General features: G+C 38.5%; 1 protein-coding gene across 7 annotated transcripts in view; it reads left to right on the top strand.

Annotated features, from left to right (window-relative positions):
• The window catches only part of large1 (LARGE xylosyl- and glucuronyltransferase 1), a 192811-nt gene that overhangs the window by 138810 nt on the left and 38658 nt on the right, over positions 1 to 15343 (top strand). For all 7 annotated transcript variants that reach the window (XM_077499386.1, XM_077499383.1, XM_077499384.1 and 4 more), the window contains one exon: positions 3849 to 4035. In XM_077499386.1, coding sequence (XP_077355512.1) covers positions 3930 to 4035 — 106 coding nt within the window. In that variant the 5' untranslated portion in view covers positions 3849 to 3929. The remainder of the gene's footprint in view (positions 1 to 3848; positions 4036 to 15343) is intronic.

The following is a 15343-nucleotide window of genomic DNA, read 5'->3' as shown; positions in this document are numbered from 1 at the left end:
AAGGGATATTTTTTTTTTTTTTTTTTTTTTTTAATAAGAAACATAGAAAATTGTATATTATGATTACAGCTTATACTTTGTCCAAGTGTGGCAGCAGCTGCCATGTTAGTCGTAAGACCTTTTGTGTCCGCAACTTCTCTTCTTTGCAAGGAATAAACGACGAGGACAATTCTCGGTGATATAGAAAATATTGCCACAACAGAATAGCAAATCAGCCGACGGCGGGGGGCAACTTTTGACAGTGAAAAGGCAAGAGAAGCGCCTTGCTGCTTTACAGTTGTGTTGGCTTAAGTTAGAGTGCCTGCCAGCCACTGGAGGATTATATAAAACTTGCCACTCCATATAGAAGCTGAGAGTAAAAGCTCTCATAATATTGTGACTTCCCGACCAAGTAAAACTTTTACCCTCTTGCCCTACGAGAGAATCAACTTATTTCTGTTTTGTAAGACAGAACTTACAGTCCGCATGGCAGCTGACAGTGCTGCAAAGCTGCTGGGCAGAAACAGTTTTTCGCAGGGATGATCTGGTTGTAAATCAAGTCGAGTCATCTTTATTTCCATAGCACTTTCAAACAGCCTTAGCTGTCACAAGCACTTTACAGAAACGCAACACAGCAAACATAACGTAAAACATTAACAACAATGCAATACAATCACAACCGTTCAACATTTTGTCATTCCGACTACATACGTACACGTTGCAGATGAAACTATATGACAGCCAGTGCTTCATGTTCACTGGACTGTTTTTTTGGTGAGAAGTTCCTTTCTTAGTTTCAATGTCCTTTTTCTCATTAGTTTATCATCGTTGATACCTTTTATTAAAGCAAAAGTGGGAACAAAATGTGAAAAATTATAGGTTTTGTGCTATTATTCGCCCTTGGATCAACACAGTAGCACTGTGATGTTTTTTTTTTTTTAAAACAGCTTCGAGGTGTCTTTCTGTCCAATTTCTCTAGAAAGACAACCCGGCTGTCTTTCTTTGAATTCATACGGAACAAGCCTTTGAGGTCTTCAGTCTCAGCGTGCAGTTAGGGCTGACTCTTCAATGACCTCTTCTTCAATACAAAGGCTTGACAGTGTTGACATGTCCAGACTGTGTCCCATTGCCAAATGGCGGGGCTTTCATTTTTGACACTAAATGCATATGTTTTTGTTTTTTTTAAACAGACAAGGACCCTTCCACACAATGCAGACTCCAGTCCTTTAAAAGTGCCGAAACAGAAGCATAGCATAAGAACTCTATATTAATCCGAATTCTAAACTGAGCTATGGCGGTCATTGTCTTGTTCTGATACTGGTTAGTGTCCTTTCAAAGGTTGCAAAACAAACACTGTGTATGTGCACGGTTATCTTTCAAGACCTGCAGCTCTTTCCTGTTGGAGTTTATTAAAAGTAATATTTCGTCCTCTCCGCATGATGTGACAGAGCAGAGTTGTATAGCTGCAGTCAGTGTACAAGTATTATAGATGCACTACTCTCAGGAAGCCAACCCAATGAACACAACCACAACAAACAACAATTTCCTTACCTGAGTGCATTCCCACACTATTCCCTCATTGTTACTTTTGCCTCCTCCGTTTTATAAATGATTAAAGACAGCAGCTATGTAAAAGCCCTGTAGATAATTGAAACACGCTTTAGCTTTCAGAAGCCATTATTGCTTTGAATTTAAATCAAGTTAAATTGAACTCGGATGGAATGGAAAGTGTGCACATCAGGATTTTAACAAGGGATCGCATTTTCCAAAGTTTGCAACATCTTGGGAGGACTTGGCTTTTTTATTTTTTTTTATTTTTTTATTTATTTTTTTTTTATTTTTACCAGAGTGATTAAAGTATGACTGAGGAATAAGATTAAGGTAAATTAAATGGCGCATGTTGTCTTCCCATTCTTCTCATTCTTTGACGACAGAGATGAGAGGCTTGAATAAATTAAGAATTGTAAAACGGCATCTTATCTACACGCATGCCTTTTCTTTCCTCTATTGTTCTGTTGCTGTGGGCAAGGCTCTAAATATGTTTCATCTCAGCCATCAAGCTGATAAAATTATGCTCAAAAGTTGCATTAGGGTTCAATAAGAAACTTAAAAGGAAATCGGTAGAGCACAGACGTCCGCTTAGGTGGAATGTTAACGGCCTGCTTATCAACACAAATGACAAAACAAGTGTAACGTTATTAAAGAACAAACAAAGTAATGTTAAGGTGCTTTTCCAAGTCTCAAGAAGGGATATGAAATAATAAGCAAACCTCTTGCTACGTGGCGAATTTCACAGAATTTCCAATTTCAAATAAACTAATTGGATTACAAACGGTCGGACGAAACTCTCTGAAGCTTTGCCAGTGAAATATTATCAATTGTAGCCCAATTTCACCAAAAAAAGTTGTGTACTGTAGTCTGATCTCGGCATTAGCCTGTTAGCAGCCAATCAACTCTACATTCTCATTTATTGACACCCACGTCACTCACCAAGTCAGGCCCCGCCTTCTAAAGTCTTACACACTCAAAATCACAGCTTCTGTAGTAGAATGTAATGAGGGTGACCCCAAGTGGTCAAAATGCATCCTATATGCTCATGCTGTTGTTTAATAATTAAAAATCAATTTTGACTTATTACATGATTAATTGATGGGGTCATCTGCAGAATACTCAAATGTGAATGACATCATTTACATTACATTCAATAAGGATGTAAATAATATCTTTAGAATTGAAATTAAGGAATTGCAAATCCACATGTTCATGGAAAGATCAATCAAGCGCTCCCTGAATCCCTCCCATTGATGTCTGCGGGCTGACATTTTGTCTTGCATATGATAATGAACGTCTTCAGTGTTGCAATTGCCATGTAAATCACAGCATCCGGCCGAGCGCTCGTATCACACAAGGGTTAAAGATCAACGAGCCACCGAAATGATTAATAGTTGGCCTATCAAAGAAACATTTGTCTTACTTGGCTGACTTGTTTAATCTCCTCTGACCTCTTTTAACCTCCACTCAAGTTTTCTCCCAGCACTCTGGGCACTATAAAAGGAGTTTGTCAAGGACAGGGGAAAAGTACTCAACATACTCCTATTGTTCCTCGTGCGATTTTTGCGCTTCACCGGGTGACATTATGCTTATTATATAACTGGCTTGAAAGTTCCAGCTGAGGTATTATGGTAACTCCTTTCCTAGTTGAGGATTAAAAGTTATCTGAGGTCAACTGGTTAATTGGTGACATGTGGTTGGACTACACTAGAGAGTTTAATATTACATAATGGCACGTCTGTTTTGCACCTGCATTGCACTCAAAGTGGACAAGTTTAGTAAGCAACTGTTAAATTCCAATCTTGCATGTATAATTTAGCATTGATTAAAGCAGGCTGGAGCACATTAAAATTGCAGTAAAACAAAGTTGTTGTTTTTTTTGTTGTTGTTTTTTTCGCAAAAACTTAAAAGCACACCAGATTCTGCCCTTTTGGAGTTAAGTTTGGTATTTTACAGCGGGTCATGCTGTCTCGCTCTGCCCACACACAGCAAAATTCTAATTGTTATTTTTGAGCCCTTTTTTTTTTTTTTTTATGCCTCTTTTGCTGATAGACAAGCCTCACCATTCTCAGGGAAGGTGCAATTTAACAACCTAAAGTAACCCTATGCCTCATTCCACTGACATTTCAGTCAGAGGAGACCCGTTGTTGGAACGATGCAGCGTGAAGTTGGTGTGCTGAAAATGTAATGGAAAAATACGTCGTGCTGTTATACACAATCCTTTCTATTAAAATGTCATAACGTGGACGGCAATGACACCTTTGTCAAACCGGTGCTTTGTACTCTAACCCAGTTTATCTTCCTCTCACCTCTTTTAGTGCCATGAATCATCGTGGGCAACAGCTGCTACCCACATAGAGGTCACCCCACCTCTCTTTCCATTCGATTCGGTCCAGAGGATGCTGGGAATGTGTCGCGGACGCAGGAAGTTCCTGGCGGCCTCCCTCGCCCTGCTCTTCATCCCAGCGCTCACTTGGCTTTACCTGTCGGTCGGCAGCTTTCAAGGTAATCCTTCGGGGCGGCTGATAGCTGCAACTGATAAAATGATGCGCTAATGTAACTGCACTACAGCAAGCATGGCCCCGGGCGATCGTCTTACATATCCTGTCTACCGTGGACAGTTACCACATCGGAGGCAGTGCTTTCTAATGGGTCAAATTTAATTATGAAGAACAATTAGAGCAAAAGCAAAAAGGAAGACAATAAGCCTGCATAATAGGAGAGAATGTTGCAAAATACTCTTTATTGTTTAGAATGTCAGGAAACAGAAATAATCTGAGAGCTAGATTTGTAATTATGCAGCAAAAAGTCATCATCCAAGAATAAAGCTGCAATCTTACGAGTAAAATGTCTATTACAAAAGCTGTCATTTTGCCATAAGTCATGTAGAATAACTTGACTAATTTACAAGAAAAAGTCAAAAAGATTGTACAGAGAAAAAAAAAATCATTACCGAAATTGTTTATTTGCAAAGAAGTCAAAATATGACAATGAAGTAAGATGTATAAAGTAGTAATATTACAAGAAAGTTATCCAAAAATTGTTGTTTTTTTTTAATGCAGATAAATGAATAAAATCAACATTTTATGAGAAAGTAGTAATACTGTATGTAAATGAAGTCATTATTTTGGAATAAAGTAAACAAAGACCAAATTTTGGAAAAATTTCTAAATATTATAAAAATACAGCTGGAATGTTTGGAGGAGGAAAAAAAATCACAAAATACACACAAAATAATCACTAGTCATTTTTGCAAGGTTAGTCAACTCAGTATTCTGAAAATAGGGGTCATTTTGCAAGAAAGAAGACGATCAGCGAGTCAAATCACGATTTAATGAGAAATTTGCACTTTTATAAAAGTCATAATGCAGCAATGAAATCAGATTTTTTTTTTTAGAAGTTATAATTCTGAAAAGAAAATAGAGCATATTTTTTTGAGTCAAAATATTCATTTAGTTAGGAATGTCACATTTGAAGACTAGTCTTCATTTAAAAACAAAGAAGTTGAAGTTGTTGTGCAGTTAAATAAGAGCATCGCTTGTGTTTTTTGTTTTGTTTTTTTAACACCTGGGGCTCTATGCGCCTTTAGGCATTAGTGTACATTTGTATGGAAATTGTTGCTTGAGTCACCAGTATGGTGATTGCGTTTATCGCTCGAGGCTTTTTCCAAGTGTTTGCACCTCTCACATGATGTCAGGCTATCTATGTAATGCACCAAACAGGAGTGCTGATGTCAGTGGGGAAGAAAGACCTCATGCACACCTCCACATAATATGCACCATTCGCTTGTCGTCAAGTAACTATGGTTACTTCAAGGACTATCTTGAATTTCCTTTTATTTGTGATTTGCTAGAATAAATATTGATGGTTCGCACTCTAGTTCGTTCCGGAGCAGTGTTACATTTTTAAAATAACACTTCTCTGAAAGGCTGTCAAAGCACTTTTGGCACTTTTGACACTTTACAAAGTTTTTATCTCTTGTGCTTTTAAATTGTATAACCTTAAACAAGCGTGCTTGGCAAAGACTTGGAAAAAAAAAAAGTGAAACTTGACAGAATCACACCTCAAAAGATGATGATCGGTGTTAGAAAATGTCTGCATTTCACCTTAAGTTCCGGAGGAGCTACAGTATGGTTTAAAATGCATACGATAATCTACAACCCAAATGAATTGCAAGACTATAAAAGATGACCAATTGTAGCTAGGGAATGGGCTACAAGGAGAAGTTGATTTTTTTTTTTTTTTTTTTTTTTTTTTTGTTAAATACAGTTTTAATGCATTACTGGACACTTAAATGCTGTTGGAATTAAAAGGTTGCCTATTTTTATTTATTTCTTAGTTGTTGTTGTTGTTTTTTGTTTTGTTTTGGGGGGGACAACAAATGTTTGTTTGTTTGTTTTGAATAAACTTTGAATGTGATGATACTTGAATTTGGAAAAAAAAAAAAAAGTTACCAATTTACGAAAGGCTTAACATAACTTTCAGGCTTCAAAAGTCCTAATCTTATGGAAATAGGTCGTATTTATCTAAGATAGTCGTAACAATGAGAGTAAAGTCAAAATTTAACGACAAAAGAACATCCTATTTTAACAAGTGAATTTTTTTTTAAAAAATGCATTTTTAATCACTTTATATTTATCCTTTAATCATGGAAAAGACGGCTTTCTTTCTTTATTTTCTAAATTTCAGCCTTTTTGTTTAAAAAAAAAACAACAACAAAAAAACAAAACTTTTTTTCATGCCGGGAAGCCAGATGTAATATAGATGGTATATGTATTTTTTATTTTTATTTTTATCTTTTTTTTTTTTTAATAAAGGACAACCTAATAATTTATTGAAAGCACCCTGCCCCAGAATAATACCTTCTTATATTCGGCTAGTTTGAGAGATTTTCCTAGTAGAAGTCCGACCAAGTGTGAGTCCTGGACGGTGTAAAATGCATCCACTTTCATCGAGATACTGTACGCACCCTTTCTTTTCAGGCATGTTGAGGCAATTCATTTGTCTGAAAAAGAACAATGATTCCAAGAGAGCCTTCACACCACCTGGTGCTCGGGGCCCTCACGACAATGAAATATGCACCAAAGGATGGATGATGGCATCATTCTTTTTCCATTACTTCTTGTTCAAGGAACTGACTGTAATTCCGAGTCTGAACCAATTCAATGTCGAACAGCCTCCTGCAACAGATGGCGCTCAAGCGCAGAGGGTTAACACCATACAATGCAACAACTGATAGTTGATTCTCTTCAAGCAACTTTTGTCTCAATGGCCATTAAAAGTGCAGCATCTGTTTACTCTCCAGTCTTTTATAGGATTGCCGCCTGCTCTTGTTTTCTTCAAATAACTTCCCAGAGGCTCCGCAGTGGGCACAATAACATAGTTAGAGAGTCTGTGGTGGAGTCCACCCTTGTGATGAACATGACAGACAGGACTCGCTCGATAAATCAGACTCACAGATCGACGTACTGTATTTATTTTTCTTCTTTTTGTGTTGCCTGGTGAAATCCAGGTAATCCAATTAGAGAGTCAACAAGTCAACACACTTTGTATTGTGAAAGCTGTTCTATGTGTTGCCGGACTATCCACAGGACCTTGAGTCTCAAATTGAAGGCTTTGGGTCTAAGGCAGTGTTCGCCAATTCCAGTCCTCGAGGTCCGGAGTCTTGCAGGTTTTCGATGTTTCCGCCTACCGGCACACCTGATACTAGAGATCAGGATCGTTATCATGCATGCTGATGAGCTGAATATATGAATTATGTCTGCTAGTGGGTGGAAACATCTAAAACTAAGGTCTTAAAAATGCCACAGACAGAATAAATGTAGGAATTTTTTCTTTGTAACAGATGAAAAACTGTGAAAAGAAGCATCTATTTGAGGTGCCACGTGTTGTTTTGTTTTTTCAAGAGGATGACACAATCAGCAGTTAATTTGGCAAATATGACATCATGGAAATGTACCAGAACAGGCTGCCTACATATCAAATCTCAGTAAAAGTGTCTTGAGCATAGAGATGTCCTGCAGGAAAGATGGAATGTCTGAAAAGTACAATGACTAAGCGGAATTACACAGCAGCCCAACAGCGAAGTTAATCCACAATCTGCTGAAACAAATTTCCTGTAGTCCCCCTTCCTCCTATTTTTTTTTTTAAACTCCGTAGGGGGTGTGTTAATGAACCACTGAAGCCTATCCAAAGTTGATTACCTCGTGTCGGCGACACAGGCCAAGGCAAGTTCTTGGAGCCATTTAATGACTGCGCCTCACAGCATTGAAATATTGCAGTAGTGCCATTATTAATTATGATTAAAATGACAATTTTCACTCAGCGTTCCATTCACTTGAGAACATGTGAATATGCTCCAATAATGCCGTATTCGCCAAGGCCTGAAAAGTAATTATTGGATTGAGTTCAAATGTCTGCCAGCTGGGGAAGTTGTAAAAGGACCTGCTACAGGTCAGCAAGAGGTAAGGCGTGAATGTGCCAATTAGGACCATTGTGCTTCCAACAGCACGCACGTTTGCGCTCCCTTTCACACCAACCCTGTGCTCGGTTCCTCTGTCTCCGCCATTATTTTTCTTTGTCTCTCGCTTCTCTGTTGTTTATTCGTCTTACTGAGTTGGAGGGATTGCGTCTCCCTGGGGGTTCCTGTGTGCTTTGTCTGGATGAGCTACCACATAAAGCTCGCAGATAAAAAAAAAAAAAAAAAAGTTGCACAGATGGAGAAGACAAAAACGTGCGCCAGCCCTTCTTTTTTTTCCCTTCCTTGCCCCCTTTCAGTTTGGTCCTTGAGTTGGGTATTTGATCGGAATACTTTGAAAGTCTAACTCCCTTGGGGTTCAATCCATCCATCCATTTTTCTCTGGTGCTTGTCCTCATTAGAGTTTTAGTGAACTGGAGCCTATCCAAGCTTGACTTTGGGCGAGAGGTGAGGCAGATCCTGGAATGGTCGCCAGTCAATCACAGGGCACAGACAAACAACCATTCATGCTCATTTTATTCACTTCAAGTAAGCTTAACTTTACTTAGTTGATTAGAAAAAAACGGTCAAAGCAAAATCAGCGTTGAAGCTTCACACCAAAATTGCAATTTGTTCATGTTCTTACATGGCTCAGACTTTCACAAACCTCGTGTTTTGTCATATGCTACAAACTATTAGAACAAATGAAAACCCAAAATCAATGAAACATGCCAGGAAAAACATAACCTTGGCCATTTTTAAACTTAATTGGCAATCAAAGCATAACAGTTTTGCCTGAGGTAAAAAGCAGCAAGAAGAGGAATTTTTGAACGCCGTGCGGTCTTTTATGCCTTCTGTTTCACAAAGAAACAAAAGTTGTGCTATTGATAACTTGCATAATGTGGGGGCGGCCATTTTCCCATTTGTTGTCGACTGAAAATGACATCACAGTTGCTCAATGTTTAGGTAACTTTCAATCAGGTCTCAGCCTGTGAAAGTAACATGACCAAACTCAGAAAACAGGTGAGCCGTGATGGGTTGTTGCCTTAGCAACTGTGACTTGGTCATGTGACTGCCAATCGACAGCAAGCGACTGCTTGCCGTTTTTGTAATAACTACCATTGTCATTGCTTCAAGCGTTTTCTTCAGTACAGACGCTGCATGAAATCCTTCTGTATGCTCTATCATTAAAACCTATAAATACGTCTTTGGGAGCGTGGTAATATTTAAAATAGATTGTATGTTTTTGGGAGCAAATGAGTTCATGGGTTTTTGGTATAAACAATGGGACACTAGTACAGGACCTGCGTAATATTGAGACAACAATCCATCCATCCATTTTCTGAACCGCTTACTCTTCACAAGGGTCGCGGGGGTGCTGGAGCCTATCCCAGCCGGCTTCGGGCAGTATAGGCGGGGTACACCCAGAACTGGTTGCCAGCCAATTGACAAAATGACGGTGTTGCTAAATTCCGCCCCAAGGCTCAAAAACTGGTCACTCAATTTTTGTTGCTTAATTTATATTCCACAAATACAATATTAACCACAATGTTGTGTTTGCACAACTGGAGGCGCATAGAACATACTGTAAAGGAAATGTTTGGTTTGGCTTTCCCTTTAAAAGAAGTGGCAGTATAAACCAAAACGTCCAAATTGTTTTCAGAACAATAGAAATTTATCACGTTTGAGCGAGATTCTCATGTTGGACATTTGTCAGCATCTGCTCAGCAAAGTGAATTTGTGTACGTAATCCATATATAATTAAATGCCCATATTGTGCTGAGCGGCTAAATGCTTTTCCTCTTGGCAATCACTGGTTCTGATGGCCAAAAAATCAAAACACTTGTAGCGTTAATCCTTTAGCTGCTCAGTGAGCTGAAGTCTCATTTGCTGACATCTCGTCTCATGATTCACATTCTGTTTGGAGCGCTTTCCTGTTAACTAGTGGTGTTTCCTCGCTGCTCGGCTAAATCGTCAATAAAACACATTTTTGACAGTGTCATCATGAATTTCTCAGATGTGAGCCCATCATTTTCTTGCTTACACTTTAAGTTATTTATTCCCGTCACTGTCATTGAAATGCTATTTAATTCACCCGTCATTTTAATGTTGCCTGATCGTTGAGTATTATTTTCACTTCTCCCGCGTGCTGAAAATAGATAGTTTCTGTGTTTGTTGGCATCAGCGGAAGAATCTGGTAAGTGGGTGTGAAAGGTGGTTTTGTTAGATAATCCACACTATTGTGTTTATCGCGCTGTGCTATAAAAGCACTGTGGGGGAATTGTGCAGTCGGAGTGTTGGCGAATGTTTCTCCGTCTCTAACAAATCATCTTTGTTCAGGCATTGTCTGAGAACACATTCATCAGGCAGCTACACTGATTTGTAATTAAGTTTAATTAGCAATAGTTAATACAATCTGCCCCCAGAGATGTTTGCCATTTGAGACCACAAACCCAGAGGCCAGTTTGAGCTAATGAAAGGCCTGCAACTATTACCTTATTGATCAATTTATGCTCCCTTATTAATTGGAAGACAAATGATTTGGCATGAGGCTTTTGGAACTCAACACTAATTAATATGCTGTGTGTTTAGAACTAACAAATAAAAAGCCAAAATAAATGTTCAGAGTTGAAATTGGAATTGCTTCGAGATATTAACCTTGTACTTAATCTCTTGTACTCTTGCAAAAGCGCCAAAGAATTGAGGTCGACTGTTGGATAATGTGAAACCATGCAGCGGAATGGGAAACTAGTGCAGAGTGCACTAGTGTCATGCTCGCGCATTTCTGAATAATTCACATAATTTAATGAAGAGTTTTCGAATGCATAATTAGCAGCAGTCGAGACTCCAAACATGTTTACCTGCACTGGCAAAATCATTCAATAGAGCATTGGATTTGTTTTCTAAAAAGTGTTTTCACGCCTTTCATGTTTAATTAAATTAGTGGATAAACATGTTTACGAGGTTTGTTGTTAGAAAACATATTTCATCAGTACATGGAGTCGCTCTCTCTCTCGCTCAAGCGCTCTCTAATGAAAATTATTTCATAAAAACAAAAAAGACTATTTATTGTATTCTTTATAACTGTTTTTATATTGTCAGATGCTGCAGTATGACATCAAACAAGGATTCATTCAAGGCCGTGTCATGCATTAAGCAGCAATTTCAATTTGACATGGAAAATCCAACGAGAGCTATACCAACTAGTAGTTGGCCTAATTGAAGATTAGACAAGAATGACTATCCAAACATCAGCTACTATTTTTTTTGTCAACAACTAATTAAGTGAACATGAAAAGCAAAGATGGTACCTGAAATGCAGACATTTAAATTGAATAATAATCATAATCTTGGAATCACTGAAACACCTGTTAATTACTTTGTTGTTAGACATTCTTTGCAGAACTCATTTACATGTAAGCACCTTTTAAAATGAACCTTGTGGGGCCAATTTTTTGTCAGATGGACAATAGTATTACAAAATGATGCCTACCCAAGGGAAGCAGCTATTTAATGGTAATGAGCTCCTCTCCTGTTCCTTAGAAGTGGAAAGTAGTGTTTGTCGGTCTTTGAAATGACCAAAGTCTTTATACGCCATAAATGGCTTGTCGGCACTAAGAAAGTTGCATCCCTTAATAATCAAGCAAATTATAGGGTGGATAGCTTGATTAGGTTCATGTTTATATTTACAAGGCTCATTTAAATGGTAATATCCTTTAAGACGAGAATGTCGAGAAAGCACGCCTTGACACTTTGTGTTCTCGTGATAGCCTTGGAAACTTGTAATAGAAAACATCCATAAACGTCTTTTACTTGATGTTTCTGAATATTTTCGTTTTGAAAAATTGGTAATGTGGTGTGGTGGATCGAAGGGTCTCAATATACTAGCCAATATAAGTTCCTACTTGTGTGTATATATACGGAGTGTGTCAGAAAGCTTCCATGGTTCATTGAAGTTGAGAATGTTATAGTTTGGCTTTGAAAGAAATCTTTTGGTTCTCCAGTCCTGGAGGTTTTCTAACACATCTTTTGTCTAATCACAAGCTTTGGGGCCTACTTGCCGTGCCTGGTGTCTTCCGTATGTTACTTCATCCTCCTGGTGAGATGTTCCGGGCATGGCCAACCGGTAGGAGGTCTCGGGGATCCACTGGAGGGATTTAATCCCACAGCTAGCTTGGCGTCCCTCTGGTGGAACTGCAGAAGGTGCCCAGGGATGAGGAGGTCTGGGATTCCATGCTTAGTCTGCTTCCCGGAGGACCCTGAGTGGAACTGGAAAATTAGTCATTGGCTGTGTCCCAATGCAGGGGCTGAAACCGTCTTAGGGTCTCAGCCTAAGCCCCTCAAAAATCTCTCGATCCTTGTTCAATGGGGCGGCCAAGACTTTGGGAGATTTCCCGGTTTTATTCTTGCGCCACAATGCTACAGTAGGTGGCCAACAATTCAATTCCGCTCTCTATTTCATCTATCGACAGGTCAACTTTAGCAGCAAAGACGAAATTTACTTGGTGTTGGGTCAAATCAGGTACTCTAATTGTTAATTTTGAATATTTATGGAGAGTATCGCCGAATGTTCTGAACTCATCTTTAGATGTTAGTTTCATATTGCCGCCTGAAGGATTTGCCAAATTGTGAATGTTGTTCTTTAAATCTGTCTCAACTGCAACATCCATTCATTATCTGAACAACATACAATTGACCAATTCCTTAAAGATCGATTTACTAAGTCATACCCGGCATTAGATTGGAGCAGCTGTCTTGTAACTTTTTTCATTGTACATAAAGGATCCTTGTACAGGCTGTAAAATATAGTACAGATACATCCTGCAAAAAAAAAGAAAAGAAAAAAAAAACATGAGAAGCCTTCATTTGAAGACGCCTGAACGTTACTTCCCAAAAGACATCGTAATGGCAATATCGAAGTCTCATAGCTTTAAGTTTACCGCTTTCTATTTCAGTCTCTTCCGAATACAATCATATCTTGCCTTGTCCTAGTTCTCCCATAATTTAATCACCATGTTGGAAGGTGTAGCACACTCCACAGCGCTGTAATTTGACTCGTACCGAACATGACAGTTTCAGGTCCCCGAAACTTGATTTAGCGCCGCATCATCTTTGGGATGATGTGTGGCTCTCTGCTTTACTGCAAGATTTCTGCTTTGAGCGTCAAGGGAAGGTATGATAATTAATCATCGTGGTATTCACCAAGAATCACCTTACTTGAACTTCGCTTCAATTCATTTAAGCACTTTTACCTGACCTGTGCATATTTTCCTCGACTTTTTAGTTGGACTTTTTAGAGATGAAACCTCTAACGTCCACGAAAGTTTGCTCTTTCACGCTATTGACTGGTTATTGATTGAGATATCAAGAACTTGATAATACAAGGCACCATGCACTTATCAGAGATGAACATTGATTCAGTGCAGAATAATGCTACAAATATCCATCATATCATCATTGGCGCAATTACAAGTACATACGCCCAACTTCAAAAATTTACTGTATTGACCTGACAAAGCAGATTTATGATGTACGCATTTACATGAATGCGTATAATTCTTATGATTGAAATGAAGCAAAAATGCAAATAATTACTGACCCACCAGTTTTCTATAAAAAAAAAAAAAAAAAAGTTCGCTTTAAAAACTAGGTTTCATCCACTTTTTAGCTCAAGAAAATCATATACAACAGAAGCAGCACGTTTTTGTGTTATTATAGGAATATGTGAAGGCTAAATTGGACAAGGGACATAATAATAGAATTATTCCTTTGAATAAGTTCACAAGGAGGCCAGAGCATTCATTCCTTTTTCAAAGCAATGTGTGAAAGAATATCAGTTATTTTTTCTTTCCATTTTATTTTGACACGCAACAGCAAGCGGGACCACCCCCAAGCATCTGTCCATGACTCACTTGCTCTCGTCCTTCCATTTGCGTGACGACAATGGACCCTTTCACCGGGGCCGTTATGACATTTAATTTCAGTCAACACAGGTATAATTGATAACATTAATTACATCCCTGTTTCCTTTCAGATAGGCCAGTGCGTGCGGGGGTGTGCATATTGGATCAATTGAATGGTTGTTATACGCGGACTAGATTGTGAGGCATAATTAAATAACCATTATTGAAAAGCCTGGAGTAACAATATTAGCTCTTGGATGAATTATTTGTGAAATATAATGTTTCCTGTTGAAAAGAGAAAGTAATCACATGTGGTAAGCTAAACATGTTTTTTGCCTCTGGAAACGTGTTTGAAATTTGAGCACTGCCGCCATGAATCTGCATTTAAAAGGGTGACAATACTCGTGCAGCGGATCCCCTAAAGTAGAAGAAAATACGATGCTTACTTTACTGACATACTTGTTCTTAAAATGTCAAAACAGTTTTTCCTATTGGGAATGTTTTATAATTGAAATAAGACTTTAAACTGTCACATTACCGCCATAAAACTTTTATTAGCACTTCAGGATTTTTTTTTTATTTATTTATTTATTTATTTTTTCTAAGCTTTTTTGCACTCATTTTTCCGACCAGCCAGGACAGATGCATGGGGCAATTTTCCTGGTAGGTTGACTCCGCAATTTTTGATTTATTTATTAATTTATTTATTTATTTAAAGAAATGCAAATGAATTGTCTTAGCTGCCGACAAGACATTTGCCAGGTGCATCTTGTCAAAATGCCCCCAGCACAATTTTTAAGGCACCACAGATGAATGCTCATTGAATCTTCCTTCTGTAGGATTAGGCCTACCAAAGTCCACTGTGCCAATTATGTGGATGCAACTGAACCCAAATTGGGTTTTGGGTCTCCAGAAGAAGGCTTAGCCACCTTCGGTTACCGACTGCCTTTATATCTCGGAGCCACAGGAGACTATAAATCACTAGGGGGAAACAAAAAACAAACAAAAAAAATCCATTATCAACAACAAACAAGCAAGCGGCCAGGGAATTTCATTTCGCTGATTCATTTAAAGTGGATACATAGAGAAAAATGTCAAGTTTCAAATGGAGTTTATTAGCATATTCCCTGGCGGTGCGTTGAGGACCACCATTATTTATTTAACAGCCTGAGATAAATGGGGACCAAGGCCCCACCGATGAAAGCAGCTGGTTGAAATGACAGATGGATTCATACCATAAATTTCCCAACACAGATCAATACAGTCAGCTTCGAGTTCCTTGCTGTTCTGTAATATGTGAAGCTCTCCAGAGCTTTTGTATCCAGGTGAGACGTCGGAATGGAGAGACCTATTGTATTCTTTTAATAAACCTCAACCTGAGCCTGTCACTCCCCCCAGGGGGCTTCAGTTTCAAAGATATACGGGAGCGAGAAGTTCATCCCTCAAAAAGCGT

The sequence above is a fragment of the Festucalex cinctus genome, chromosome 16 (genome assembly GCF_051991245.1).
Source record: "Festucalex cinctus isolate MCC-2025b chromosome 16, RoL_Fcin_1.0, whole genome shotgun sequence".
Lineage (NCBI taxonomy): Eukaryota > Metazoa > Chordata > Actinopteri > Syngnathiformes > Syngnathidae > Festucalex > Festucalex cinctus.
Note: the sequence above shows the minus strand (reverse complement) of the source record. Positions and strands in the feature narration are given on the sequence as shown.